At 37.9% G+C, this 27,891-nt stretch overlaps 1 protein-coding gene across 1 annotated transcript in view; it reads left to right on the top strand.

Moving 5' to 3' along the window:
* Positions 1–21,222: 21,222 nt before the first annotated feature.
* Positions 21,223–27,891, top strand: part of GPR141 (G protein-coupled receptor 141) — a 41,016-nt gene continuing 34,347 nt past the window's right edge. The window contains exon 1 of the mRNA XM_040964669.1: positions 21,223–21,380. Within this exon, the coding sequence (XP_040820603.1) occupies positions 21,278–21,380 (103 nt within the window). The 5' untranslated portion in view covers positions 21,223–21,277. The remainder of the gene's footprint in view (positions 21,381–27,891) is intronic.

Genomic DNA, 27,891 nt, shown 5'->3' with positions numbered 1-27,891 from the left:
AGTATTGACTTCAGTTGTATGTGGATGGCAGCCAAGCAACTGAATCAGGAGAGCTGCAGGCTAGCAAATAAGAGGAACAAGTGTTTGTAACCAACTATGGAGAGATGGAAGGTGAGCATGAGATTCTATCCACTGGATCATTCCTCAAATGGCCACAACAGCCAAACTTGGGCTTGTCCAAGCCAAGGAGCTTCTTCCATGTCTCCCATGAGGGTGCAGGGTCCCAAGGCCCAAAGATCTCCACTGCTTTCCCAGACCATTATCAAGGAGTTAGATAAAAAAAATTGAGCAGCTGGGAATTAAACTGGTACCCATTTTGTATGCTGGCACCACAGATTTTATCTGCAATGACTTCAAAATTCCATTCTTAAAATGAGTTACTGAGGGTTGGGCCTGATAGCCTCGTGGCTGAATCCTCACCTTGCATAAACCAGGATCCCATATGGGTGCCAGTTTGAGTCCCAGCTGCTCCACTTCCCTTCCAGCTTCCTGCTTGTGGCCTGGGAAGGCAATAGAGGACAGCCCAAAGCCTTGGGACCTATGTGAGATATCCAGAGGAAGTTCCTTGCTCCAGACTTTGGATCAGCTGATAGAGCCACTTGGGGAGTGAATCAGTGGATAGAGGATTTCTTTCTGTAGATCTTCCTTTCCAGTAAAAAATAAATAAATGAATCTTTAAAACCAAATGAGTTACTGAGGATTTGCCAGCTCTTTTGCTGATAGTATAGAAGTGGTCATATATAACATATTCACCATATTTTATTTCACCACATGTGACACACAAATTACTTTAAATTACCATGTATTTGAAGTACTTTAGACATGGGACATCTTAAACTGAGTGCCAAGAAAAAGAAGGTGCTCTGTTGTATGTAAAAACGCATATTAAAATAGTTATAATTGGGCCTGGCATGATAGTGTAGTGGTTAAAGTCCTCACCTTGCATGCGCTGGGATCCCATATGGTCACTGGTTCTAATCCCGGTGGCCCCACTTCCCATCCAGCTCCCTCCTTGTGGCCTGGGAAAGCAGTTGAGGACGGCCCAAAGCTTTGGGACCCTGTACCCGTGTGGGAGACCTGGAAGAGCTCCTGGCTTTGGATGGGCTCAGCTCCAGCCGTTGTGTCACTTGGGGAGTGAACCATCGGACGGAAGATCTTCCTCTCTATCTCTACTCCTCTGTCTGTCTGCCTTTCCAATAAAAATAGATAAATCTTTAAAAAAAATCTGTTACAATTAGTTATGTAGAATCAGCTTCCTGCATTATGTTTTTATTCCTCAAATTATTTTATTATCCTTTCTTCAAGTGCATATTGATGGGCCATATCCTGGTTATGACATTAAATTTAATGGGACATGACTACTCCCATTCTTTTAAAATCCTCTGTGAATGATTTCTTCATTCAGTGACTCTTGAGTAATTCTAGTAGAGACTAGACTTTGTTTTGCCTGCAAAGTCTGAAATAGTTATATCTGGTTCTTAAGTTCATGCTCCTACTCTATCTATACCTACCATTGTCCCAACTGCATATCACTGACCTTCACACCTGTCACTCATTCTGCTGGCTTGTGCATTCATTTGCTCCCCTTTCTCTTTCTCCATATTTTCTTTGCTCTATGAAGTGGAAACAAAGATGTTTGCAAGAATATTTTTCAAACAAAACCTTGTCTTTCTCTTTTCTTCCTTTCTCTTCTCTTCCCTTACCTTTTTCCCTTCCTTCCTTCCTTTTTTTTAAAAAACAAGCCACATTGTTCTACTAGCTGTCTAGTAGAACAGTCTTTCATTGCCCAAAGTCATTGTACTAGTATTTTGGTTGAGAGTGGTGGGGAGATCTGAGCTCCACCTGCTCCAGTTTATTCCTGAACATGCTTCCTCTCTGCAAGGTGGTAGTTTTAGCAATTGACATGCAGTTTACCTTTATGGAGCTGTGTTTAGATCTGCTGTCATGAGTTGAATGGTGGCAACAAAAAGATACATTCAACCATCATCTCAGAATGCAGACCTGTTTAAAATGACAGTCTTTGCTGACTTAAGATATGGCTCTTAAGATGATATCATCTGGATTAGGTTGGTTCTTGAATCCAGTGATGCTCTGATAAGAAATAAAATACACAGAGAAGGTCTTGTGGAGTCAGTGGCAGAAGTTGGCTACCACAGTCAAGCCAAGTCTAGAGTCTGCCGGAACTAGAGAATGAGGGGAAGACCTCTGACCTCCCAATGGGAGAGAATCAACTTTTGCTCTTCTAGTCATACAGTCTCATATGTACCAGTACATGCAGCATCAGGAAGCACATGTACCAACAGGTACCCTTGGAGGCTGTTATAGCATCATGCCAGGCTTGCATGAAAAAAAGTGCTTGGTTCATGGATGTGAGTGTACTGGTACTATCCAGATTCAAGCATTTTGAAAAAGAACCTTAAGTTTTTCTTCTCATTCATGTCCAGTTTTTCTCTTTTTTAATTAAAAAAATAAAAAAATTCATGTATTTGAAAGCAGAGAGGGAGTGGTCGGTCATCAAGCTTGAAAAGCTGGGGTTGGCCCAGATGAAAACTAGGGGTGAGGAGCTCTATGTATCTCCCACGTCTGTGGCAGCAACTCAAATATGAGAGGCACCTTCAGCTGCTTTCCCAGTTGCAGTAGCAGAGGGCTTGATTGGAAACAGAGTGTAATATTCCAAAGTTTGGAAATGTCTAATGTGACTTGATAACTGTTCAAAACTTACCTTCCTGTTGTCATTTGGATCATCCTTTGCCTGGTCTGAGGGAATGGAGAATCCCTTTCCCTGTCCTTTCAGGATCCTGAGGGACTGTTTATGGGGGTAGCTCACATGAGTGGGGATACATAGGGGTCTGCATTTCACTTGTATGATGGCTTTGTGATTTCCTTACATCTACAGCTTGTCCCAAGCCTGATGTGTGCTGCTGGGGCTGGAGGAGGGAGACTGGAAACCCAGAATAGACAGAAGGAATTGTAAGAGGCTGAACACATCCTGGGGAGGGATTAACAGGTCCTCCTTTGGGTCTATGTACTGCATCTTGGATGATATCAGATTCTGACATCTAATATTAAATTTGAGAGTTGAGACTTATTTTTGTTAAGGCCTAGATAAATCTGTAGAGCAACCATATTGCTATTTTTCCTCCTGATCTTCTGCATCACATCACTTAGATTACAGTATAAAATATTTATATCTCAATATTAAATTGAACAAAATGAAACCATCAGTGACACACGGGTTTATGACATTAGCATTTCCAACCTCCCTCCCCCACCACAGCATCCTTGTTGTTTTGGCAAGTTCTGCTTTTTCATTGTCACATTTCCCCCCATCCACATCACAGACAACTGTGACCATGACACTGGGGATGTAGTGATGTGAATGTCAAGGAGCAATCTTATTGAAGCTGTGTTTGTACAGTAAATTGAATCACACAGCACTCCCATTACAGCACATACAACACATTGTCCATACACTCTAAACTCACCCTCCAAAAAGAAAGATAATAAAAATGAACTCAACTAAAATAGCATAAAGCACCATCATATTTGCCTGGTGTTATGTACGTATCCCTAAAGTCTGAAATAATTTCATTTGTGAATTTAACAGGGAACAACAAACAGAAGAATAAAATTACACTTGTTAAGTTCCTAGGGTATGAAGGCATTGTTTTATTTTTGAACTCTATTTTTGTAAAAACTATATTTATTTACATTTGCCAATACAAGATTGAGAAGAAATTTAGGCAAAAGAAAGGCACGGAACAGATGTGAAAAATCTCCCTTTAGTTCCTAAATTTCTTTGGTCATCCAACCCTCAATGTTGTGGTCTATATGATTCCAGACAGTTTTTTGAAGATACTCACTTTGTTTTTTTTTTAAAGATTTATTTTTTATTATTTTTTATTGGAAAGGCGAATATACAGAGAGGAGAGATAGAGAGGAAGATCTTCCATCTGATGGTTCACTCCCCAAGTGAGCGCAACGGCTGATGCTATGCCAATCTGAAGCCAGGAGCCTCTTCCAGGTCTCCCAAGTGGGTACAGGGTCCCAAAGCTTTGGGCCGTCCTCGACTGCTTTCCCGGGCCACAAGGAGGGAGCTGGATGGGAAGCGGGGCTGCTGGGATTAGAACCGGTGACCAAATGGGATCCTGGGGCGCGCAAGGTGAGGACCTTAACCACTGAGCCATCGCACTGGGCCCAAAGATACCCACTTTGTACATAAACATACAAAAGGTTTTCAAAATGCTTATGGAAAAAAAGAAATGAAAAAAAAAATCTACACAGGGATTTCAGAAAACATCTTGCATCAAACAAATATCTTTTAATGCAGTTATTCCACAAAGTTTTAAAAATGTCTTCATATGAAACCTTACAACATTAGGCAGATGTTTTTAAGAACTGAGATAGTTAGGATCCTCATATAAGCAGCATTCTTTCCCCCTTCAATGATATCTTTTTGGCATCTTTGCACATGAATGCATTTTTTAATTCATTTAAAAATTTATAAGAAAGTATGCTGCCATAATTTGGGTATTTATAATTTATTCAAACCTCTCCAACTGCTGATCTTTACCTTTTTTTTTTTAGCAGTTGTGAAGAGTTTTTATATATGGCTGAGGTGAGTATGAACCCAAGCTGCAGAGGTAAGCAAACGAGCTTGGTGAACTATTTTGCCTGTGTGTGCTTCAACTTCTTCACTTGGAATTGTGCCTATTTCATAGGGTAAAGCAAGTGAAATGTCCAGCATTATTTCTATACATAATCAACAATATCTCTGTATAATTTTTGTACACAAGACAGAAATGATTAATAATAGATTACAGAATTGGAACAGCTCAGTCAAAGGGCCAACACATTTAACTTTTAATGAGTGTTGTCAAATTTCCTTTCTGAAATCTATCCATTGTGACTCTTGGGCATTGTGTCACTTGAATTTTTTCCATTGAAGGAAAAGACTTTAGTAGTTAAAGTTTAATTTCCTCAAGTGAGTAGCTTTTCACACTTGTTTATCATTTGAATTTATTCTGTTAATTTCCTGTGAGTATTCTTAATTATTAAGTATGTTAATTATTGGGTGATCGTTTAAAATGTAAAGTTAGCATCTTTAGTAATCTGTTATTTTGCCATTGGAAGCCCTTAGTTTTCTAGATTTTATTTTTAGCCAAGATTGTTCTGCTTTTCAATAGATAAATTGAAGTAATCAGGAGGTCAAAATATCAGTCTTCAGTTATTTATTCGAGAGGTGGAGAAACAGAGAGATCTTCTATATCCCAGTTCACTCCTCAAATGTTATTAAGATTCAGGGCTGGGCCAGGCAGACCAGGTCTTAACAAGTGACAAGGACCCAGTCATTGATACTTCCTAGAAGCACAAGTTAGGAGGAAACTGGACTTGAGATGAGATCAGAGCCTGTCCTAAACCCAAGCATTCCAGTATGGGAAGTGGGCTGGACCAGGGTTGAAGTCTGAGGCCAGAATTCATTCTAGGACTCCCTTATGGATGGCAGGAACCAAACTACATGAGGCATCACCATTGCATTCCCAGGGTATACATCAGCAGGAAAATGGAGTCAGGAACAGAAATTAGAAATTGAAACGAGGTACCCTGATGTGCAGTGTGGGCATCATAACCACTGGGCTGAACATCCACACCATGATTAGCCTTTAAAAAATGAAAGCTATGTCGCTGGAATCCATATGGCTGCAGGTTCAAATCCTGGCTGCTCCACTTCTGATCCATATCCCTACATATGGCCTGGGAAAGCTGCAGAAGATGGCTCAAGTCCTTCAGCCCCGGAAGAAGCTACTGACTCCCTGGCTTTGGACTGGCTCAGCTTTGGCCATTGGGGCCAACTGGAGAACAAACCAGCAGATGGAAGATCTTGCTGTCTCTTCTGTCTTAGTAACTGCACCATTTCAATAAAAATAAATCTTCTTTTGAAAAGATCATGGAAAATGTGTATTAAAAAAGTAAAAACAAAAATTTCTTGGTTTTATGTCTTCTTTATCAAGACTTTATATGTCCCAAGATTTTGAAAATATTCTCATGTATTTTCTTCTGGACTATTATTTTGCCTGGATTTTATTTTGGGGTTGATGTGAGTTAAGTATCCCAGTTTTCTAATAGTTTGCCTGCCATACTTCAAAATGTATCAGTTTTTTATTGTGCAAATGTGCATGTTTTGAGAAACTAGTGTACATCTATCGTTCTAGGTGTTGGATGCTGAGTGACAGACAAGATATTCTTGGGCTCCTCCACTCTTCTGTAGTATTAAAAGTGAGGTCAAGAAAATGGACAGCAAGCTAATGAGAACGTTTCAGACACTAAGAAGTGTTACAACAAAAGCAGAACTGGCTACATGATAGAGAAAGGTGGCACAATAGGAAGTAATTTGGACCATGTCATCGTGCAGGGTTCTCTGAGCAGGCAGGCATCGAGATAAGGGACAAATAGCAACCACTAAACTCAGATGTGCAGAGATAACACCCCATAGAAAAGGACAGCAAGTACAGCCCTTCTGGGGGAGGGCAGGGCTGGTTTTGGACATGCTTTGAGGAGTCAGATGCACATGCTGGCTTTGTTTATTGCAAATAACACTGCTGTGAACATTAAGGTTTCATTTTTAAAAAGCTTAAAAAGCTTTGTTTGTATATTTATTTGTAAGGCAGAGACAAAGGGGGGTGAGAGGGAAAGGGAGAGGGGAAAGGGAAGTGAGAAGAGAGAGCAAGAAGGAAAGAGGGAGAGAGGGAGAAGGGAGACAGAGAGAGGTAGAGAGAGAGAGAGGTAAAGAGAAAGAGAGCGCGCGCGCGAGAGAGAAAAACTAGTATCCATGTCTGGTCAAGGCTGAAGCTAGAAGCTGGGTGACAGGGAGAGCAATTGACCAATTGGAGAAATTACCACTGCCTTCCACACTGTGCTTTAGCAGGAAGCTGGAATTAAAAGCAGAGTTAAGACTTGAGTCAAGGCACTGTTCTAGGTTGCAGGGGTCCCATGCAATATCTTAATCACAATTGTCCATGCCTCACTTCAGTGCTGAAGTCTTTACACTGCAGTATGCTTTCTCTTCTACTGGTGGGCTACCTGGATCAGACTGTAGATGTATGCTTCACTTTTTGAAAATGTGTCACTGATTTTCAATGTAGTTACATCATTTTACCTCCCTACCAGCAGTACTGGAGAACTTCATTTACTCTACATCTTCATATCTTTCATAATAATCTACATAACTTTTAATTTTCTCTATTAAAGTAAGTATAAAATGGCATCTCATTTTGGTTTTAATTTACATTGCTATTATGACTCTTGAGTTGAGGATATTAGAGTTTCTTTATCACTCATAAATCTTTGCTGAAATGTTTGATTTTTTTTTTGGCCCATATTTCTATCAGGTTATTTCCTTGTTGCACTTTTTTCCTCTTAATTTGTGGATTTTCTTTAGATTCTCTTAATTCAATGAAGCTTAATTTATCCAAAAAAACTTTGCTTAACTCAAAATCATATAGGCTCATTTAAGAATATATTTCAAATACAGACGGAGATGGGCCCAACGCGGTGGCGCAAGTGGTTAAAGGTCCTCGCCTTGCACCCCAGGGATTCCATATGGCCGCCGGTTCTAATCCCGGCAGCCCCGCTTCCCTTCCAGCTCCCTGCCTGTGGCCTGGGAAAGCAGTCGAGGACGGCCCAAAGCTTTGGGACCCTGCACCTGCGTGGGAGATTCGGAAGAGGCTCCTGGCTTTGGACCGGCATAGTATCGGCCACCCTGCACCTGCGTGGGAGATTCGGAAGAGGCTCCTGGCTTTGGACCGGCATAGTATCGGCCCGTTGCACTCACTTGGGGAGTGAATCATCGGACGGAAGATCTTCCTCTCTGTCTCTCCTCTCTGTATATCCGCCTTTCCAATGAAAAAATAATAAAAATAAATCAAATACAGACGGAGAGGGGATATGGGGGATGGAGAGAGGTAGGAGAAGAGAGGGAAACAGAGACAGGGAGAGAGAGAGAGAGAGAGAGAGAGAGAGAGAGAGAGAGAGAGATCTTCCATCTAATAGCTCACTCCTCGAAATCCTCTAAGAGTCAAGGCTAAGCCAATGTGAAGTCAGGGGCCAGTACTTCCACCCAGTTCTGCAGTAACTGTATAGAAAAGACCCAAGAAATGGATCCATCACCTACTGTCTCCAAGGAACGTTATTAACAGATTTGGACTGGAAACTGAGTAGCACTCTAATATGGGATTTGGGCAACCCAAATGATGGCTTAATCTAATGCAAAATAATGCCCAACTAAATTTGATTAGTTAAGAGTTGTCTCATTGGCATCCATTGAGCAGTTGGAAAGCAAAATTTTAAAAAAATAGAACTACAGAAACCATTGGTTTCTTTGTGAAAATAAAAAAGAGACTGTGAATAGATTTGACTGAAGGACTATATTTAGTATCTACTAATTTGCCATCCACACTTGGATGCACTGCTGGGGTCTGCCTAAATCCAATGCTCTATTTATGCACCAGGATTACCTAGAGTGATTGCTGCGACTGCTGGAAAACTGGCAAGGACAAGCACATTCTAGAAATGTTTTGAATGTTGTTTTAATTTTTTTTTGCAACTTTGATAGAATTTCTAATCTTACTTTTTAGAGGAAAATATTGAGAATTTGATTGGAATCTCTTGGAATTTGTAGAATTGTTTGGTGATGGTTCACATCATCACATTTAATCTTTCCAGGCAGGATCCTGGCATGTGATTTTCCTTGGTCTGAAAAGCTGCTTTCCAACAATGTTGTCCAGTTCAAGTCCTTATATGTCTCAGTATGTTTGTTGTTACATGTCTTAAAGTTTATACAACTGAAAATGTGTATTTTGTAATTTTGCTTTCAAATAGGGCCATTGCTTATACAGTGGGATGCTGTAAGGTGGGTTAATTACTTTGTGAAAAGTATTTAAGATACTTGTGTCCCACATGGAAGTAACTGGCTTTGACTTTTAGGTCAGCTTTTTGCTTATGCAGACCATGGTGGTGAGGCAACAGTGATGGCTCAAGTACTTACTTTTATGTCTGTAACAGTTAAGACTAGACCTGTCTGGAGCAGGAGCCAAGGACCCAGCCTGGCTCTTCAACGTGGGTCACAGGAAATAAGAACTTGAGTTATCACCTGCTGCCTTCCAAAGTAAACATACAGAGGCAGTTGGGATCAGGAGTAGAGCTGGAACCCAGACACTCCCATATATGAAACCCCAGCAGTACCTTAATCAAAGTACAAATACCTTCCTTTAAATATCCCAGTAGTCAAACAAAAAAAAAATGTGACTTATAGATTTGACTTACATCAGGAAAAAATGCAGAAAATATCCAGTTATAAATTTATCTCAGAAATATGATGATTTAAAATATAGCTCGATTATTGTTACTGGCTACAATTCCTTAGCAAATAATTTCTTAAGCAAGTAATTTTCAAAAGTAGCAAGTAGATGGTATTATACCACTATTCATAACACTATAACACTATTGTTAGCAGAATGGTAATGATCTAGAAAAAAAGTTTGTCACGTGTTTTCTCTCTTGACTTAGCAAGGAAAATGAATGGCTTTCTTTAATTAAAGAGAGTTTAAAGTCATTGGATTTCAATGGTATAATGTGGCCTGTGATATGCTCAAAATAATGGTTGTGTCACAAAATAATTGCTAAAGATAAAAGGTTTTATAAGAAACAGAAAATAAACAACTTTGAAATAAAACTTTCTGAATTTTTGCATTTAATAACAGTGAAATCTTAAGCAGTTCTAAAGTTTTGCAAAGTGATGATATGTAATTATGATATTCTTTAATCAATAAATACAATGTCAAAACAGTGGCAGCAAGGACAAACATAATTGCTTTTTAAATTTGTAAGTGGCTTCTAAATTCTTTGTTGTATGAATAGTGTATTTTCTAATTACAAAAATGTGTTCATTTGTATTAAATGCACAGAAATCTTTCGAAAAAATGATTTTGTGGCACAATGGGGAATAAAAACACTCAATGAAAAACCCTTTTTGCAGTTCATTTCCTTCAGTTTAGCTGTCTACGAAGGCACTTAATCAGAAGGAAAAAATATAAACTTTGTTTGAAAACAACTCTAAAATGTCTGTTAGGCAAATGCTAAACATGTTCTTGTTGCAGGAAAATCAAATGCACTTGAGATTTACTTGCTTCTGCTTATGAGATGGTTCTAGATGCTCAATAAGAATTTTGCAGAAAGAGAAACTTTGAAGATCATTGTAGATCCACATGCAAATGTAAGAAAGAACACAGAAAAAGCCTATTTGTTTTCTCTCATTTCCTGTAGTGGCAACAGTCTGAAAAAAACTGTGATAGAACCTCCCAACCAGAATGTTGACATTGCTTCAGTCAGGGTGCAGAACATTCCATCATCATAGGATCCATTACAGGCCAGTTCCCATCTCCTTTGAAACCTCCAGCAGCAATGATTCTTTTCTCCAACTCTACTTTTTAAAGAGTGTAATAAAACTATGGATTTAAAAAAAATATTTGTTTGTTTGAAAGGCAGAGTGACAGAGAGAAGAAGAAACAGAAACCTTCCAGGTTCTGGTTCACTCTCCAAATGCTTGCAACAGCCAGCATCTTTATATTTTTATAAAGAAAAGTTGAATACTTGAAAGGACAAATATGTTTGTGTTGATTGACAATTATACAATCCACACATATACCAAAACATGACATAATCACTTAATGTCATATATATGGATATCATTTTATGTTATTACAAAAAATTTAAGAATAATCACATTATTTAATAAATCAAGTAGTAGAGGAACATGTATATTTAACCTGCAAAATACACCATGAGAAAGAAAATATGCCAACAGAACTGCTGCAACATAGGAGAGGTAAAAGGAAAAATGGGAGTAGTTTCTCAGTTTAACATTGAGTAGAAAATTCCCCAAAGTATCTTGTAAGTATTCCCCCAGTATCCTGTAAGATTCTTGATGTTAATAAAGGGTTCTAGAATTTGTTATATTTTTGATATTGTAGAACATCACAATGTAGCAATCAGAAGGAAAATACTGTCATTGGCTTCCCGGTCGTGAGAAGAAGCACGTATATCCAAACAAGCTAAACAGACTAAGAATCTCAGACTAAAAACAGAACTGCTAAGACAGAAATCATTTCAGAAGCAAGAACTAAATCCTAGCATAATTCTCTTACCAATTAAGGCAGATGGATTAGATTCATTCTTTGAAAGAAATAAACATCTAGAGAGGACCACTAAGAAAAACCCAATTCTATCTGGGATATTAGCACCATCAATTTTCATTGAAGTTGGCTTCAGTGCTTGGTGGCCTATTTGTACACTGTAAAAAAGGATGTAAGACAAGCTTTATGTCCTAAAATGGAAACATTTCCAAAGTAGATTTTAAATGAAAAAAGGTACATGACATTGAATATGAGGGAGATTGAGAGGGAATTTCAGAACAGAATGAAAGAGAGGGGGACAAGTGGAGAGAGGGGTTGTCATTCCATTCCACATCATGTTTTGAATATTAAATCATGCAACAATAACATGTAACAAAGGATCTTTGAAACTACAAAAAAGCAGTTATGTATATTACACATACATATACATACAAACATGTATATATATGCCTATATATGTTGTCCCAAACTATCCAGCTAAGAAAATAACTGGGACTTTAGAAATACAGAGGCTGTTGAAGCTGCCATGTAATTTTTCAACCTTTTAAAATACTTCCTTACTGAAAGAAGGAGAAGTGTTACATCTGTCAAAAATGCAGGAACACCAAAAATCAAAGAATCTGTGCAAAGTTGGGCAGCATTTTTCACACCATTTCTTAGAATCACCTCAGTTAGACAGGGTGATAATCCACTACATCCTTGCAATATGAGGCTCAAGTTCATTTCCGAGAGCATCGCTCATGTGCTTTTAAATGACTTCTTTGACATGTTTCTTTTGTAAGGCCCTGGAATTAAAATTTTATCTTTTGCATTAAATTTTAAGTGCATTTAATATTTTCTTTTTCAATGTTAACAAAATACTATAAAGTTGTTATAACTAAGGCTTTGATTCCTTCATTGTCTATAGTTGCAGTAAGATATTTTCAAGTAGTCAAGTGGAATTTACACTACCTTTTTCTAAACATGCAATTTGAATTTGAGAAAAACTTGCATTTGAAATCATATATATGGAAATTGTACACAGAGAAAGAAGTCACACCAAGAATCTTTGAAAAATTCATAGAAAATGTATGATACAAAGGAACTGTGCATGGGTTTAAAAAATGTTTTGTATCAAAATAAGGTTATGTTTAAATTTCATATTTAATGACCTTTCAAAACACACTTGTGTATTTCAAACAAGTATATATTTATCACTTTAGTGTTCCCTACATCTATCTTATAACAGACACACTGCTGTATGAGCACTTTGGCTCACTCACTCTACAAATACTTAGTGAACCGTTACTTTGTACCAAGGCCACCCCTGAATTCAAGTAGTTTTCAATTTCAGAAGCACTTCTACATTTGCCTTCTTCATTTGTGAGTTATGAAAGAATATACTATTATAATTTTTGTCCAAGAAAAAATTAGCAGGTGTTTTCTAAAGCGATGTTTTTCATGTAAAGAAAAATAGATTAGATTATAATTGTTTTTTAAGGCAAGTCACGGAATTTCCATAATGAAATATCCTAAAATACAGAACATACTCAAAATTTCAACTCAACTATGTTACTATTTGTTGAGAATGTTCCTTGAAGATTTGTTCTTTATTCTTCCATCGTTGCATTGTCAAGCCTACGACAATGCATGGGATAGAGCAAGAAATTGATATTTTTTGAGCAAATGAGTGAAGGGAGAGTGTATTTAAGCCTAAGCATTCAAATCTAAACTATATACAGTTCCTTCCCTTAAAGATACCAACAAAAGTTACAATGTGGGCAATACCATAATTGTTAAAGGAACAAATTTAAGAAGTTTTCTTATTCTAACGAAAGGTACAGCCATAAAGAACAAGAAATCAACCAAGTGCTGAGGAATGAGCAGACAGTATAAAGGCAGTCAGTGTCTCAGACATTAACTGAGGTGCCCAGGGCTTTATCTTGTAGGTGAGAGAGCAGGACAAGGTAGACAAAATGGCAAGCAAGTTTCTGGTGGTGTCTTTACTAGGGGTAAGGAAGACCAGCCTTTGTTGCTCATTTTTAAAGTAGTTGTGGTAAGACTGATCAGTAGGGATAATAGTGCAGTTTATCTGGACTAAAATCTGATAACTAAAATTCAAGCAAAAAGAGAATAGCTGTTTATGAGAAGCTGGGCTGCCTTTCAATGAACTGTAACTGTGTGATTGCTTCCTATACCAAGTTCTGCTGCTGCTTATTAGTGAGATATGAGCAGTCCACTCAATGTCAAAGCAGCCACTAGCATGACTAATACTGTATGGCACTGGCTGGAGTTTACATTTCGGTTTTGGATTTTAATAATTCATGGCTTCACCTTTAAGAAGGATTTTGGCTATCAGTTTATTGTTTGCTTTTCTCATTAAAAAATATATATAAATTAGTGGAAGTAGGAACAATCCAAAGTTGTGCAATGACCCATCATGGCTAAAATGACCCACCACAAGCAAAGACAATCAAGCTAACAGAGATAGAATACAAAGTAAACTTCTAATACAGAGTGAGCATCTATAATCCCAAAATTGAAAATCTGAAATAGTTCAGAACCTGAAACTTAAAAAAAGCTCTACCTGATACTCAAAGTATTTTAAGTTTTTTTGAATGATTCAAATTTTTTTTTTTTTGGATTAGGGCTACTCAATTGATTACATGGCTCTATTTTATGTAGTAGTTCCAGAATCTGAAAAAACTGAAATCTAAAAACATTACTGATCTCTAATACTTTGATAAAAGCATATACAGCCTATATCAAGAAGTCACAAAAAAAGCAAGGAAGGGTATATAAAGAAGAACTTAAAAATTAAACAATACTATTTTGCAATGAACTTAAGACATATTCACAATTAAGTACTGAAACAATTCATAACCAAATGCAAATACTGGGGAAGTTCTTGAGTAGATAGCAATGATGCTTGCCAAAGATACCAACGTATTTATGGACAATATCATTATTGTACAACTTTTGATTCAAGACACTTAGGGCATATTTTAATTTCTGCAAATGGGTAAGAATTTGGACGTTATGAAGAGTTCAATACCTGAAAAGAAATGACAATTATCTGGATGGTAGACTACATTTCAGCCAATAAAGATGAAATTAAATGGACTTTATTGTTGAATTCTACCATATTTATCTTTTTCATATATCATACACATATGAAAGATATATATATTTTCATACATACACACATATATATTTCATACATACATATATATATATTTAGTGCTATTATAAAGTCTTAAAACACTGTATCCTATCTGACACATATTAATGACACTGAATCAAACAGATTCAGCTATTTATGGGAAAGCAGAAAATTTCTTGGCTTGCTGTACTTCTTGAGTTGGCCATGGAGAGAGAAGTAAGAATAAGGGAAAGAGATATCAAGATTGTCATCCTCATAGAGGACACTTTTGAATATGACATTAAAGAATCATATAATGAATGTCATAATCACCTCGTCCTACAGGGGACTCTGAGGACTCAATAAGATAACATAAAGAGATATTTTCCAAATGCCTAAGAACTTATTAAGTGCTAGCTAACAGGATTACAATACCATTCATGTAACTGACTAGTATAATACCAAAGAATTATACTATTTGTTAACAATGGTCTTAAGCAAATTATAATCTTTCTAGTTTTCTTCTCCATCTATAAGATGAGGATTAAGAATTCAAACCTCCTAAAATCATAGGGGTTGATATTTATACAATTATGAAGTTTTTTTTAAAGATTTTATTTATTTGAAAGACAGACTTAGAGAGATCTTACATTCCCTGGTTCATTCTCCAAACGGTCACCATGGAACTGGGGTAGTACAAAGTCAGAAGATTTTTTGGGGTCTCTTACATGATTGCAGGAGGTCAACTATATAACTAGTTGTATCATCCTCTACAGGATTCCTGGATGCATTAGCAGGGAGTAGGATTAGAAGTGGAGCAACCAGGGCTCCAATTAAGGATATTAAATATGGATATTAAATCTATACAAATTAGTTCATTGTGGTAGATAATTTAAGGATTTGATGGGCAAGTTGAGAATGGTGGTGAATGAGAAAGCACATGTGAGAGGAAGGACTGGTGTACACAGATGGAGTGATTCCAAGACAATGGGATGCTATACAGCAAGAGTGCTTGCCAGTGCCGCGAGACCTATGAGTGCTGGGGCCGGTGTTGAGGCATAGCAGGGCAATTTCTCTAGCATAGGCATGTTCAAAGCAACCAGCAGAAACTAGACCTAAGCTGTCAGCTAATAACTGTTACAACAAGTGTTTGCTAAACGAATAAACTCAATCCCAGAAGAAATGTTCTCTGGATATGCACCCACTCAAGATAGAGGCGTGAGACAAAGTGTTAAGCAAACAGGAAACCACAGAGTTTTTCAAAGAAGCGAAAGTAGGAGACTTTGGATGTCTACTAAATGAAAGTCCACCATGACTGTCTCTTATCTTTCTTTCTCTGATCAGTTCTATTCTCAGGAGACCCAACGTTCTCACATGAAACATGTGGTAGGTACCCAAATAAATTATCATGCATTGGGACTTGCAGGCCAGGGCTGGATCAGCTGGTGAGACTCCTTGGAATTGAAGAAGCCAAGTCACCTTTCAGGTCCCCAGTGTACCTAGGGGTATGGAAAAACTGACCTAGCTGAATATTGAAGTGCTAGAAAAAGAGGTCAGGCAGAACTTAGGCAGGCAGAGTTAGTAAGAAGAGTAAAGGTCTAAGACTACTTCAGTGAACAGGATTTGGGGATAGGCATTGTGACTCAGTGGGCTAAACTACCTTTTGGGACTCCAATATCCCATATTTGACTGGCAATTTGGATTCTAGCTATTCAGTGCTTTTAGCTCAGCTTCCTGATAATAAATCTTGGAGGCAGCTGATGATGGTCCATGAACTCAGAAACCTATAACCTCTGTTGGAGACCCAGAAGGTGCACCTGGCTCCTGGGTTTGACTTAGCCCAGCTCTAGGTGTCATGGGGATTTGGAGAGTATCTGGCAGATGTCTCTCTCTCCTTCTCCCTTTCTCCTATCCCACCAAATGTCTAACCTTCTTTGCATGTCATTCTGTTGTTCAAGTGTATAAATAAGTAAATTCTAACAAAACCTTAGAGTTTGGAGGCCTGAGTTTTATGATTGTGCTCTGACCTTCCTTGACCTACAGTAGTGCTTGAAATTGTTACTAGATGTGTTTGATGTATGTGGATGTTAAAGTTATTGACATACCAATACATCAAAAATCAGAATACTCTTCCCATATTCTAAAGCCAAGACACCATTAGATTTCCTATTTGTAGAACTAGAGTTTATAGTAAAGTGGTTACAGTTATGCTTCTAGAACAATAAGTTCTGTTTTAAGCATTTTTCCATAGATCTTTGTTTCCTGGGAATTACATAGTCTTCAAATATAGTCCTTGCTAAGAAAAATTGGGGTACATTCATTTTACCCCTAAAAGTCATTTATCATGCAGGAAATTCCCCTAAAATACTCTACACTATCCTGGTATGAATAAAAATAGTTCTTGTGCTCTAAGGACGTTAGGGTGGAACCTCAGCTTGCATACAGGGCATCACCAAGTTTTGTTCTAATTTCTGTTGCTACAACCAAATACCACAGACTGGGTCATTGGCTCATGATTCAGAGGCTGGAAAGTCCAAGAGCATGGTGCTAGCATCTAGGGAGGGCTTGTGTTTGTTGTATCACAGCATGGAGGAAGGCACCACATGGCAAGATAGAACAAGTGTGCTAGCTTGAGGTTCCTGTTATTTTCTTCTAAAACCACTAGTACTACCACAGCAACCCCATCTTCATATCCTGCAGCCCTAACGACCGCTGAGAGGTGCCACCTTTTAAAATTCATTTTAAAGATTTATCTACTTTTACTCAAAAGTCAGACTTACAGGCGATACAAAGAATCATTTTCCACCCGCTGGTTCACTCCCCAGTAGCTGCAAATGCCAGAGTTGAGCTGATCCAAAGCCAAAAGGCAGTATCTTCTTTTGGGCCTCCTACATGGATGCAGTGGCCCAAGTACTTAGGACGTCCTCCATTGCTTTCCCAGACCATAACCAGGGAGCTGGATCAAAAGAGGATCAGCCGGGACATGAACTGACATCATTTGGCATGTTGGCACTGGCAGGTAGAGGATTAATCTGTTGAGCCACTCTACCAACACCAAAGGTGTCACCTTTAAACACTCCAAAAATATTAATTTGGGGATTGAGTCACCAACACAGAAACTTTGGGGGTAACTTAGTCAACCCATGGATCTTCCTGCTCCTCCTCCTCCTCCACCAGCCATAATAAAACTTTTTTTACAGTCTAAATAATATTTCTTTACTGTGTGTCTACAACAAATAGTAAAGAATCTTGGGCCTCTTCACCAGTAAGGACATTTTTGACATCTGATCCCAGATTGTTCTGCTTGAAATCTATGGCCACTTTAACTAAGAACTTGAGATTTAGACAAAAATTATATAAGTTGCTAAACAAATTTTAATATTTCTATTATAAGAGGTATGGACAATAGCCTCATTGTCTTAATTAGCAAAATGAGTGGAGAGAACAGTAGAGCAGGCTTTAGCAGGAAGTGTTTAAATGGATGGTAAAGGTATTAGGCTTCAGTTCTATTATTTAAGCAATCTTTCATGTTTTGAATGAAAGTATAGTGGTTGGACTTAAGAGCTAAAATGTCCAAGGAAAGGCTGGAACAAAATAGTTTCACAAAGATCGATACTAAGCCTTTTACTTGGGACCACACTCACAGCCTGGTTGAAGACATGCCTACAGGTAATTTTTGAAGAATGTACCACATAATAAGAGAGCAACATCACTGCATGGGTTAAACTAAAGGCATCTGTTGCAGTTCTAGACAAACTCTTGAGAAAAAAAAAAAAAAAGAGGAACCTAAATAAAGTAATGAATGTTGAAAATAAAGTGGCCAAGGAGGATGGAGAAGTTCAAAACATCATCACATGAGTAATGCTTGAAAAGATCATAGATAACTCCAGACAAGGAAAAGAGGAAATTCAAAGCAAAGCAGATGCCCTCCAGTGCTTGTCGGGCTGTCCTGTAGAAAGAGAATTACCGCTTTTCTCTGTGGCTGCAAAGTTAAGTATGGGTAGATGGTGGGTAGATGGTTTGGGTGGGAGAAGGAGTGCATTTCAGCTGATAAGAAAAATGCTACTTTAACTCTCAAAGCTGTCAAGGGGATCAATTAGAGATTGGGCAATCACTTGGGAGCGTATTTCCACTCTTGATGGGTGTCTTCAGATATGGAGATGTTCTTTAAGTATTAAGCACATATTAATCACTGCTTTCATTCTTATAGCAAGCCCCAATATTGGAAATCCAGTTCTTTGTGTGATTAAAATGATTTTGAAGATCTGCAATAACAGTTTACTTTGCGCACTGATTATAACAGGTGAGAGCTGGAAGCTAACAAATGCCAAATGCAAATTTGTTCCAATTCCTTTCTAAATGTGGATCTGGAGCTAATTGTTCTGGCATTTATTTCAATGGGGGATGAAGCATTGTCCAACTGTAATTCAAAGTGAGGAAGAGGATGTTTTATTATCTGACCCAAGAAAATGAACAATGGTACATAAGGGATTTGCAAAAGGAGAACATTCAATCTGGAACTCACCAGGGAGAAAAAGAGCAAGTTATCTGAGTCATTATTTAGAAGTAATAGAATTGCAAAACCAGAATTAAATAAATCAGTTGTTGCAATCAATTTTCAGTGTGAATTATTAAAAAATAAAAATTATTACTTAGATGTACTGCATAGACAGAACCAAGGGTGCAGATCATCAGGGCACTGGTGGTAGCAGTCCTCTCCTCCCACTGGGAACTTCTGCCAATCCCAGGTGACCGCCCATGAGCGTGGCAGACAGCATCACACAGATACTATGCATGGCAAATTGTTTTGTGTCTGATTTCTTCTCTATTTTACTTTGGGGATGTTCAACCATTTTACTCCAGGTAAGAAAACCTAGGTAAGAATCTTTTATTCTTAGAAAACATTTTTTGTATTGTGGTTCTGCAACAGGATGCTTCCAGACTGAGGCTACTGCACATCTGTAGCTATGGACTTGATTGTAATTTTCATACATCTACATAGATATTTTTATTGGTTAATATCTAACAATGGAATTGCCAGACAGGAAACTTGTGTAGACTTATCATTGGAAATAAAACTTTACTTGTAGCACTTTTCCAGGCTGTCTATCTGTGTATGAAAATTCTATTTGCTCTTCATTCTCTCAAACATTGTAAGTCTTTTGCATTTTAGCCATCTGCTTGTGGTATTTCATTGCAGGGTTTGTTATAACTTCACAAATGGCTTATATAGATTAGCACCATTTCATGTTGCTATTGGGAAACTTTCTTTAAATTATCTATGTATGCTACGCATGCTAATTAAATAATTTTCTTTTACTCATACACATTCAATATGAGTCCTTTGTCAGTTAAACTATATGTCTCTCTCACCTCATGACTTGCCTTTTTACTCTCTTTATGATTTAAACTGGATGTAAACTCTTTTTACTCCCTTTAGGATGTAAAAATGGATGTAATCTTTTATAAATCATTCTTTAATAGTTATTGAGCCTTGTCATCTCAATAAAAACGTCTCCTTTAATGATTAGTTTCCTATCATTAAAAAAGTCTTTACATGTCCTGACATCATGAAGCTACTCTTTTTCATTATCTGTTAGGGATCTTATCATCTTGCCACATTTAGATCAAAAGTACATGCAGAAATAGAGTGTTGAAGTGGGAGGTTATTCAATAAGCTATCATTTAGCTTACAAATTTCCAAGTCATATGTGATTTACAAGATAGTTTTAATATCTATACATTATTAACTTAGAGTATTGTCACATAATACTAGCAAACACAAAGCAGTTACCGTCTTCCAGTCTTTGCAGTTTATCTGTGAGCTTGTGCAGTTTTGGAAAACTACATGAAGGGTGCTAAAAGGAGAGCAGGTGGTTTGGTGTTGTGGTTCAACACCACTTGTGAAGTTGTGATGCCCATGTCTCAATTTTAAGTGCCTGGGGTTGAGTTCTAGCTTTACTCTTGATTTCAGCTTCATGTTCACACACTCTGGGAGGCAAACTCACATCCAAATTCCTATCACCGATCTAGGAGACTCGGATTCAGTCCCAGCTCCTGCCTTTGGTGAGGCCTGGACCCAGTTATTGTAGGCATTTGGAAAGTGAACTATCAAATGGGAGATCTGACTCTATCTGTATTTTTTAACTAGGAAAAAAAAATCATAGAAAGGGAGGCTGTAGCGGGGGTGGGGGCAGGATGGAGGGAAGAAGCTGTGAACAAATGCTGTCCTTTAATACACTATAATTTCAAACAGTTTCTCTTCCAAGATTCTGAATAATTGAAATGATTTTAGTGTTTTCCAAATGTTAGGTATCAGGAGCACAGTGAATAACCAAAGTGATCAAAGAAGCAGGCTTAGGTGACCAGTGAGAATTTCAAATTTTTTGTTAACTGGAAGGAAATATTTTATGCACCCCCTATAGACACAATACTCATATGTATACACACATAAACATGCATACTCACACATAATCACATACCTACACACCCTCATGGACAGACACTCCAAACAAGCTCCTGGAAAATGGAATTAGAGGATAAGTTTATTTTATAGTTTATTCATCGTTTTTTCATAATATGGATTTCAAATTTTTCCACACCAAAATAGATAATCTTTAATTTCATTTTCCACGAACTTTTTAAAAATTATTTTTCAAATTTGGAACCTAAAGCAGTTCATCTCCATGAAGCACTTTTTGAATGTGTGGAAAATCATTCATACTACACATGTTTTATCTTTGTTTTTTATCATATCTCTTTTACCTGAAAACATTAATTGGCATTAAATAAAAATGCTCCTCAGAATAATTAGCAAGCCTTAATAAGTATTTCCTGACACTTGGTCTCACTGTGTTGTTTGAAATGGTTTGCGGTTTTGTGGTGTGTTGACACTCTGCGGAATCTAGAACACTCTGGCTTCCTTGTTGGGTGAGTCGTCCAGGACCTTTGAGAATGCACACAGAGCATGCATGTACCACAGCAACCTTGTGATTGGGAGAGAAGCCCATTTGGAATTGAGATCTGTACCCCATCTCCTCAACTCACCCTGGGACATTTACACTTTCAAGGTAAGAACAGAAGCCTTGGGTGGGGTCACATGAATGAAAATGAAGCGTAATGAAACTGCAGTGAATGGGTCAGTATGTATTCTGACCACACTCCTCTTTGGCAGAAAAAAAAAAGAAAACTGTTCTATATTTCCCGTGGAAGACCCACTTAGCATGCAAATGAAATCAAGCTTTATTCATGATTAAATATGAAAATGATTTCTAAATCAGTTAGAGAATTCCAGCTTAAAATGTCATAAAGGACTCCATGTACCTGGTATCACTTTTACTTTTAATTATTCAAATGCTTTTCCTTTTCATTAATTTATTGGCTTATTTCAGAGATAGAGAGATAATGACAGCATGGTGGGGAGGAGCAGGAAGAAACAAATATGCCCGTTGCCCAAACTGGACAGGCCAGAGATATGAGACAGAAACTCAATCTGGGTCACCCAGGTTGGTGGCAGAAATCCAGTTATTTGCATCAACAACACTGCTTTCCAGTGCTTGCATGAACAGAAAGCTCAGGAGATAGAACTTTGAACCTGGACACTCTCAAGTGAGTTAGAGATAACTTAATTCCTAGGCAAATGCTACCCCAGATGATTGTCTTTTAGTAATTTTTTCCCCCTATGAAAGCCCTTTAGCTCCATCACTGATAGCATTGTCATATATGGTACAGTTTAAACTCATTCTGGCAGACCTGATCAATAAAAGGAAATAGTCAGTAGCAGTTAGGGAGACATTTCTGACAGAAGTATATCCAAAGTATTATGTGAATTAATGGTACTATAGTTCTTTTTATTCTATTTTTTAAAGTACTACATGACACAAAGAACATGGAAATAAATAAGAATTGCATGAATAAAATATAAAAAAGATCTATTCAAATGATTTTAAGGCAAAATTCCTTCTCTGCCAATATTTCCTAAATGCAGAAGTAACATACTTAAAACATCTGGAATGGACTATAAAATGTAATGTAAATTTACTGACAGATTTTTTTAAATAAAAGGCAAATACTTTAGACTTTGTAGGCCAAGGTGAAAACTAAAGAGAATATTAGTCTGTGTTGATGTAACCATATATATGTATATATAAGAAACATATAACCATTCATGTACATCTATGAAAGTCATTCTTAGCTCATGGGCTGTCTCAAAGTGCGAAGGGCGCTGGAATTAGCCTAGGGACCACTGTTTTCTAACTCCTGTTCTAAGCAGCTCTTTTCAACAAGTGCAAGGTGGAGAACATAGGCTAATCAGAGATGCTTAGTATCTGATCAAGGGACCCTGAGGGAGTCCACGGATGGTATCGAGCATCATCTACCAATCTCTTGAAATTTCACATTAATACTGAGTGTAAATAATTATGTGCTTTTTTTTTTAATGGGAAAAGTGATTCACAGATTTCATCAAATTTTAAAGTGCTTCAAAATCCAATAATGTTTAAGAAACATAGCTAACTAATTTTAAAATTATTTTGTTATCAGTTGCAAGGTAGAGTTACAAAGAGGGAAGGGAGAAAGAGAGAGATCTTCCATTTGCTGGTTCATTCCTCAAATGACTACAATAACCAGAACTGAGCCAGGTTGAAGCCAAGACCAGGAGCTGCTTCTAAGTCTTCTAGATGGATGTAAAGGCCCAAGGACTTAGGCCTTTCTCCACTGCTTTCCTTGGCACATTTGTAGGGAGATAGATGGAAGCAGGGATTGAAACTGACACCTAGATAGAATGTTGGCATTGCAGTGTCAGCTTAACCCATGCCACAATGACGGCCTCTGCTAACTAATTTCTAAAAGTTGTTTCCACATCTAAAATTCAGTGCATTTATAGTTACTGACTGTTAACTAAGTATTGGCAATTGGGCTGCAACTATAAGAGATTAAGTTCTATTTGTGATTCACACAATGTGTCAAAAATTTTTATAAAGATTTGAATATGTATAAGTCAGTGGTATCAATAACAATGAAAAAAATCACTGATCAAGTATTTCTGAGACATTTCAAACCTAGTTCATGAGCTATACCATATTTTCTTGTCTAGTCTTGTTTTGGCTAGAAAAATAATTTGATTCATGACAATCATAATCAAACTTAATCTAAGCAAATTCCCTCATAAAATATGACTTCCTAATTATTGTATTTTAGAGTAATGATTGACACCTAGTAAGTCCCCAAGGTTCTTGGAATGAATATGTAAATAGATTAGTGAATGAATGAAAAAATAAAGACACTAAATGCAATTACGTGCCATAAATATTAAATGATAAAATGTGCTAAAATTAGTAAATTGTTAAGCCCAAAGACTGATTCTCTTTTTAAATTTGGATGCAATTGTGATTTCAAATTATATTGCCAACTAAAGATTACAGTTCCTGAGGATTAAATCACTTTTTAAAGAAAAGAGTGAAGTTTGCTGAATTTAATTAACATGGGAGAGTGAAATACTTCTTATAAGTTGGCCAGTAACCTACTCTGGAATGATCTGGCTGCAGAGTGAAGGTTCGTTAATGAATGCTGCTATCCTCAGCCTTTGAGCTCTTCCTTCCCTGACACCAGGAGGGACACTGTCCCAGCTTGTGCGGTATATAAAAAGACAGGCTTCACTGGGCAATCAAATCTCCAATATCTGGGACAGCACTCTGCTTCCTGATTCGGAAATCCACACTGAACTCCTTCTCCTGCACAGCTGATGATGCCAAGTGCAGAGCCCCATTGACCAAGGATGTTCCCAGTTAGCTGAACATGGGACAGTTCCTCTTCCTTTACCTCAGAAGCTGTTAGGGAAACAGCAACACACTTGCTACCTGCTCGGAAAAACAGTGAATCTAAGCACTGTACTCTATATTAAATAGCATCCCTTGCCCATTTAACTGCCGAACGGAGATTATATTCTTGGATTTCCTTACAAGTAAGATGAATCTAAGCTATGGTCCAAAGCTCGAAACATTCGTTCAGGGCACTTCCTGGAGCAAGATCTCATATAAGGGGTGACAGGAAACTTAGTCGCTTCTCCAAGGAGTTCAGACTCCATTCTTTGCATATTCTACAGAGCCAATACAGGGACCCTTCCACTCTGCTGTCCTTTGCAATGTCCCAGAGGATCTATGTCTTTTCCTGGTAGGCTCTACTCTGAAGTCACACTGGCTTCTTTAATTTCCTCTCAAGCAGAGCTTCTACACCTGTAACCTTTAGTTTTAAGAAAACTTTTCCTTCAAGGACACAGTAAATATTTTAGGTTTCTTGGGCCTCCCAAATGATGCAAAAGGAGTAGGCATGGCTCTCAGCAGAAAGACTTTTGGTTTATAAAACATACGGGCAGCCCATGACTGTAGTAGCTTGATGGTTTGATGACAACTTAAAAATGTTACAAAATAGTGTAGGAAAATATAAAAGTTAAAGATAAAATTGTCTACCAGAGCTATCAGCACTGACTAGTACAGAAAGTTCCCATTTCTTATTTTAATCCTGGCCTGAACCATGTTGCTGGGACTTAATCAGTAAAACAGGTCTGATGTCTGTTTTCCTCCTGGCCCTCACTGCGGCATATGCAGGTTCTGTCACCCTCCTTTCCACGTAGTTAAACCTTAGCTAGGAAAAGGAAGAACCAGGCTCCTATCCTCATTGTCTCTCACAAGGGGAAGGCTCATTGAACAAAACTGTGGTCCGAGTCTGATGCATTTCTCATGTCATAAGTTGAATTTACCTTCTCTATGCATGACTAAATGATTTATTAAAATTACCATTCCTTGACTAAAGGGAGGACCTTCACTAAGGGATCCTGTTTCCTTTTTTATTACTATAATGGTAAATCACATAGAATGTACCATTGAAAACACTCTTAGCATATAGTTCAATGTGTTCAATACATTTACCTTGTTGTACAACCATAACCACAATCCATTTCAAGGAAGTTTTCATCATTTCAAACTGAAACGCTGTTCCTATTAAACAATCACTTTCATTCTTTCCTTTCCCTAGCTCTTGGTAATCTATTGTGCCTTCAGACTCTACAAATGTATTTTAGGTCCCCGGTATAATAGAATCATTTATTTGCTAATTTGTATAAACTTTTGCTTCTACTTTTGAAATCATATGAAAAGTAAATACCAACCTGTCTCAGCTTTCAGCCTCTTCTGATTTGGAAATATTAGAATCTAGTCTCCAGCCTGTTCCCCTACTCTACATCCTGTTGCTCTTGCAAACATATACCACAATCCTCTCTTTTGATGCTGAAATCTACGCCTGTGGTGTAACCACCAAAAACTCCTAGTCATCAGGCCCAGTACAAAGATTGCTGATGCACAGATGGGATCATTTTCATCTCTTTACACCATCCAGTACTGGCACTCACATGACAGTCAATACCACCTTGCACCAAAGATGATTTTAGTGCCATTTGATTGCATTGGCCCTAACTGTCAGGGTATAGTTCTTATCCTATACAATAACCTAGTGAAAAGATTTAGGTGAGCCCATACAAAGTTCTCAAAAAAAAAAAGTGGCAATTGTCACGATCATGTGGTACCTAATGCCTCTGTTTCTCTCATCTCCATATTCCATGTGTATGTAATCTACCTTATAAACATCTGAATCAAAAAAGATGACTTTATTGGTCTATTTCATACCTGTTTCCACAAAGCAAATTTGATACAAGCATGCTTAGGTTTTCTTGAGCTTTTTTAGGAACAATACTTTAAAAGTAAATTAAATAAAAATTATTCCATCAACTTTAATTTTTATGTTACTGATATTTGATAGATTCAGAGATATTTGCAGCCTATGCATTCTAATAAGCCTTTATCTAGTTGTCAGGACAAAATTTATACATATAAGCAAATGCAAACACTATAAATCTTTATGAATATAATTTGTCAATGATTTATGGTTTAAAAAAGAGGAGGTACATATTTTGCTTCTTGTTTTATTTTTTTCCATAACATTTAATTAGGAGAGGTTGCAAGCTTACAGTCATTTTTGCCCCAATGGAGAGAAATTTGAAACAGTACAAATCAGACTTTGCCCTTGACATAGATAATTACGGGTAAGGAGTAGTTGAATGATCTTTCTTAGATTAATCTTGGTAAGCACAAGCAGAAAAAGAATACGTAATAAACACGATGGCCAAATGACTGAGTGGGTATCTAGTTTTGCAGAATTGGTCTTAATACTATTCAAGATTATAGGAAAAAAATCTAAAGTCTTTTATCAAGAATGGACTAGATTCCCAGAAAATGTAGTGAATTGGATTTCACAGGAAATTCGGTCCCAGGCCACATCTGAGACCCTTCTTCCTTTGTATTGCAAATGACTAAATCAAGGATGAATGCTGCCAGGCTAGTCTTGCAGATCATGAGAGTGAATGTTTAATTCAAGTCCTGAGCTTTCTTTTAGCAGTGTCCACAATTAGACATGGTGCAGTGTGGACCCTGGGTGATATGGTCCATCAAGGAAGCAGGGAAGGCAACAAACCTGGAGAAATCAAAAGATTGAAGATCAAGAGTCTTAAAATGTGGGTGGAATTCAAATAAATGTTGAGGAATCTGACACTCAGGTCCCTTAAGACATCAATTCTCAAGGTGCTTTTGCAGCAGAATCATCTGAAGCATTTGCTATTATACCCAGTGTCTACGCTGGGCCATCATCTAAGTATGGAGACCACTGGAGGAAGTTCAGGAATAAGAATAAAACAAAAACAAAACCACCTCACTGTTCTATTCTGCAGGACAAGTCCCACTACCATCAGCCTTGATTTAGTCATTGTGATGTAAGGAAGAATGACATCAAGCGTGGACTGGGACAGAACTTTCTGATGAAATACATTCAGACCCAGTGGCCTAAGATTAGGTTCTGGACATGAGAAGTTTGAGCCACTTCTTCGGATAATTACGAAAGTTAGGAATCAGGAAGCTGGTTTTTCTCTGTCCTGAATCCCTGAACTGGTGCTAGAATCAGAGACAGAACTAGCAGTTGCTCTGAGGTCTTAGGTCTAAGATTAAGACATATGGACATTTCTAAGAAACTCAGAGAGATCATCTGTGCCTCAGGCTCTAGTGCCCAGGAGTGTGAGACACACATAGGACTCACATTTCCTATTTCAGGGAAATAAATACACCGGCCATATTTAAGATTTATGGCTTTGGTCAGTTCTGTCAAGAATTGGCTTTTTTTTTTTTTTAATTGAGACCATAACTCAGGTGAGAACTGTGAGAATCTACATACAATACATTCACTCCCCAAGTGAGTGCAATGGCTGATGCTATGCCAATCCGAAGCCAGGAGCCTCTTCCAGGTCTCCCACGCGGGTGCAGGGTCCCAAAGCCTTGGGCCGTCCTTGACTGCTTTCCCGGGCCACAGGCAGGGAGCTGGATGGGAAGTGGAGCTGCTGGGATTAGAACCAGCTCCCATATGGGATCCCGGGCGTGCAAGGCGAGGACCTTAACCACTGTGCCACTGCGCCGGGCCCCTTTCACTACTTTCTAAAGGATAGCTCTTGTTAGGTAATCTTCAGCTAAGAGTTCAAGTAACTTC

Source organism: Ochotona curzoniae, unplaced genomic scaffold (genome assembly GCF_017591425.1).
Source record: "Ochotona curzoniae isolate NIBS_2020 unplaced genomic scaffold, NIBS_Ocur_1.0 scaffold_3835, whole genome shotgun sequence".
In the NCBI taxonomy this organism is placed as follows: Eukaryota; Metazoa; Chordata; class Mammalia; order Lagomorpha; family Ochotonidae; genus Ochotona; species Ochotona curzoniae.
This window is presented reverse-complemented; position numbering and strand designations above follow the sequence as displayed.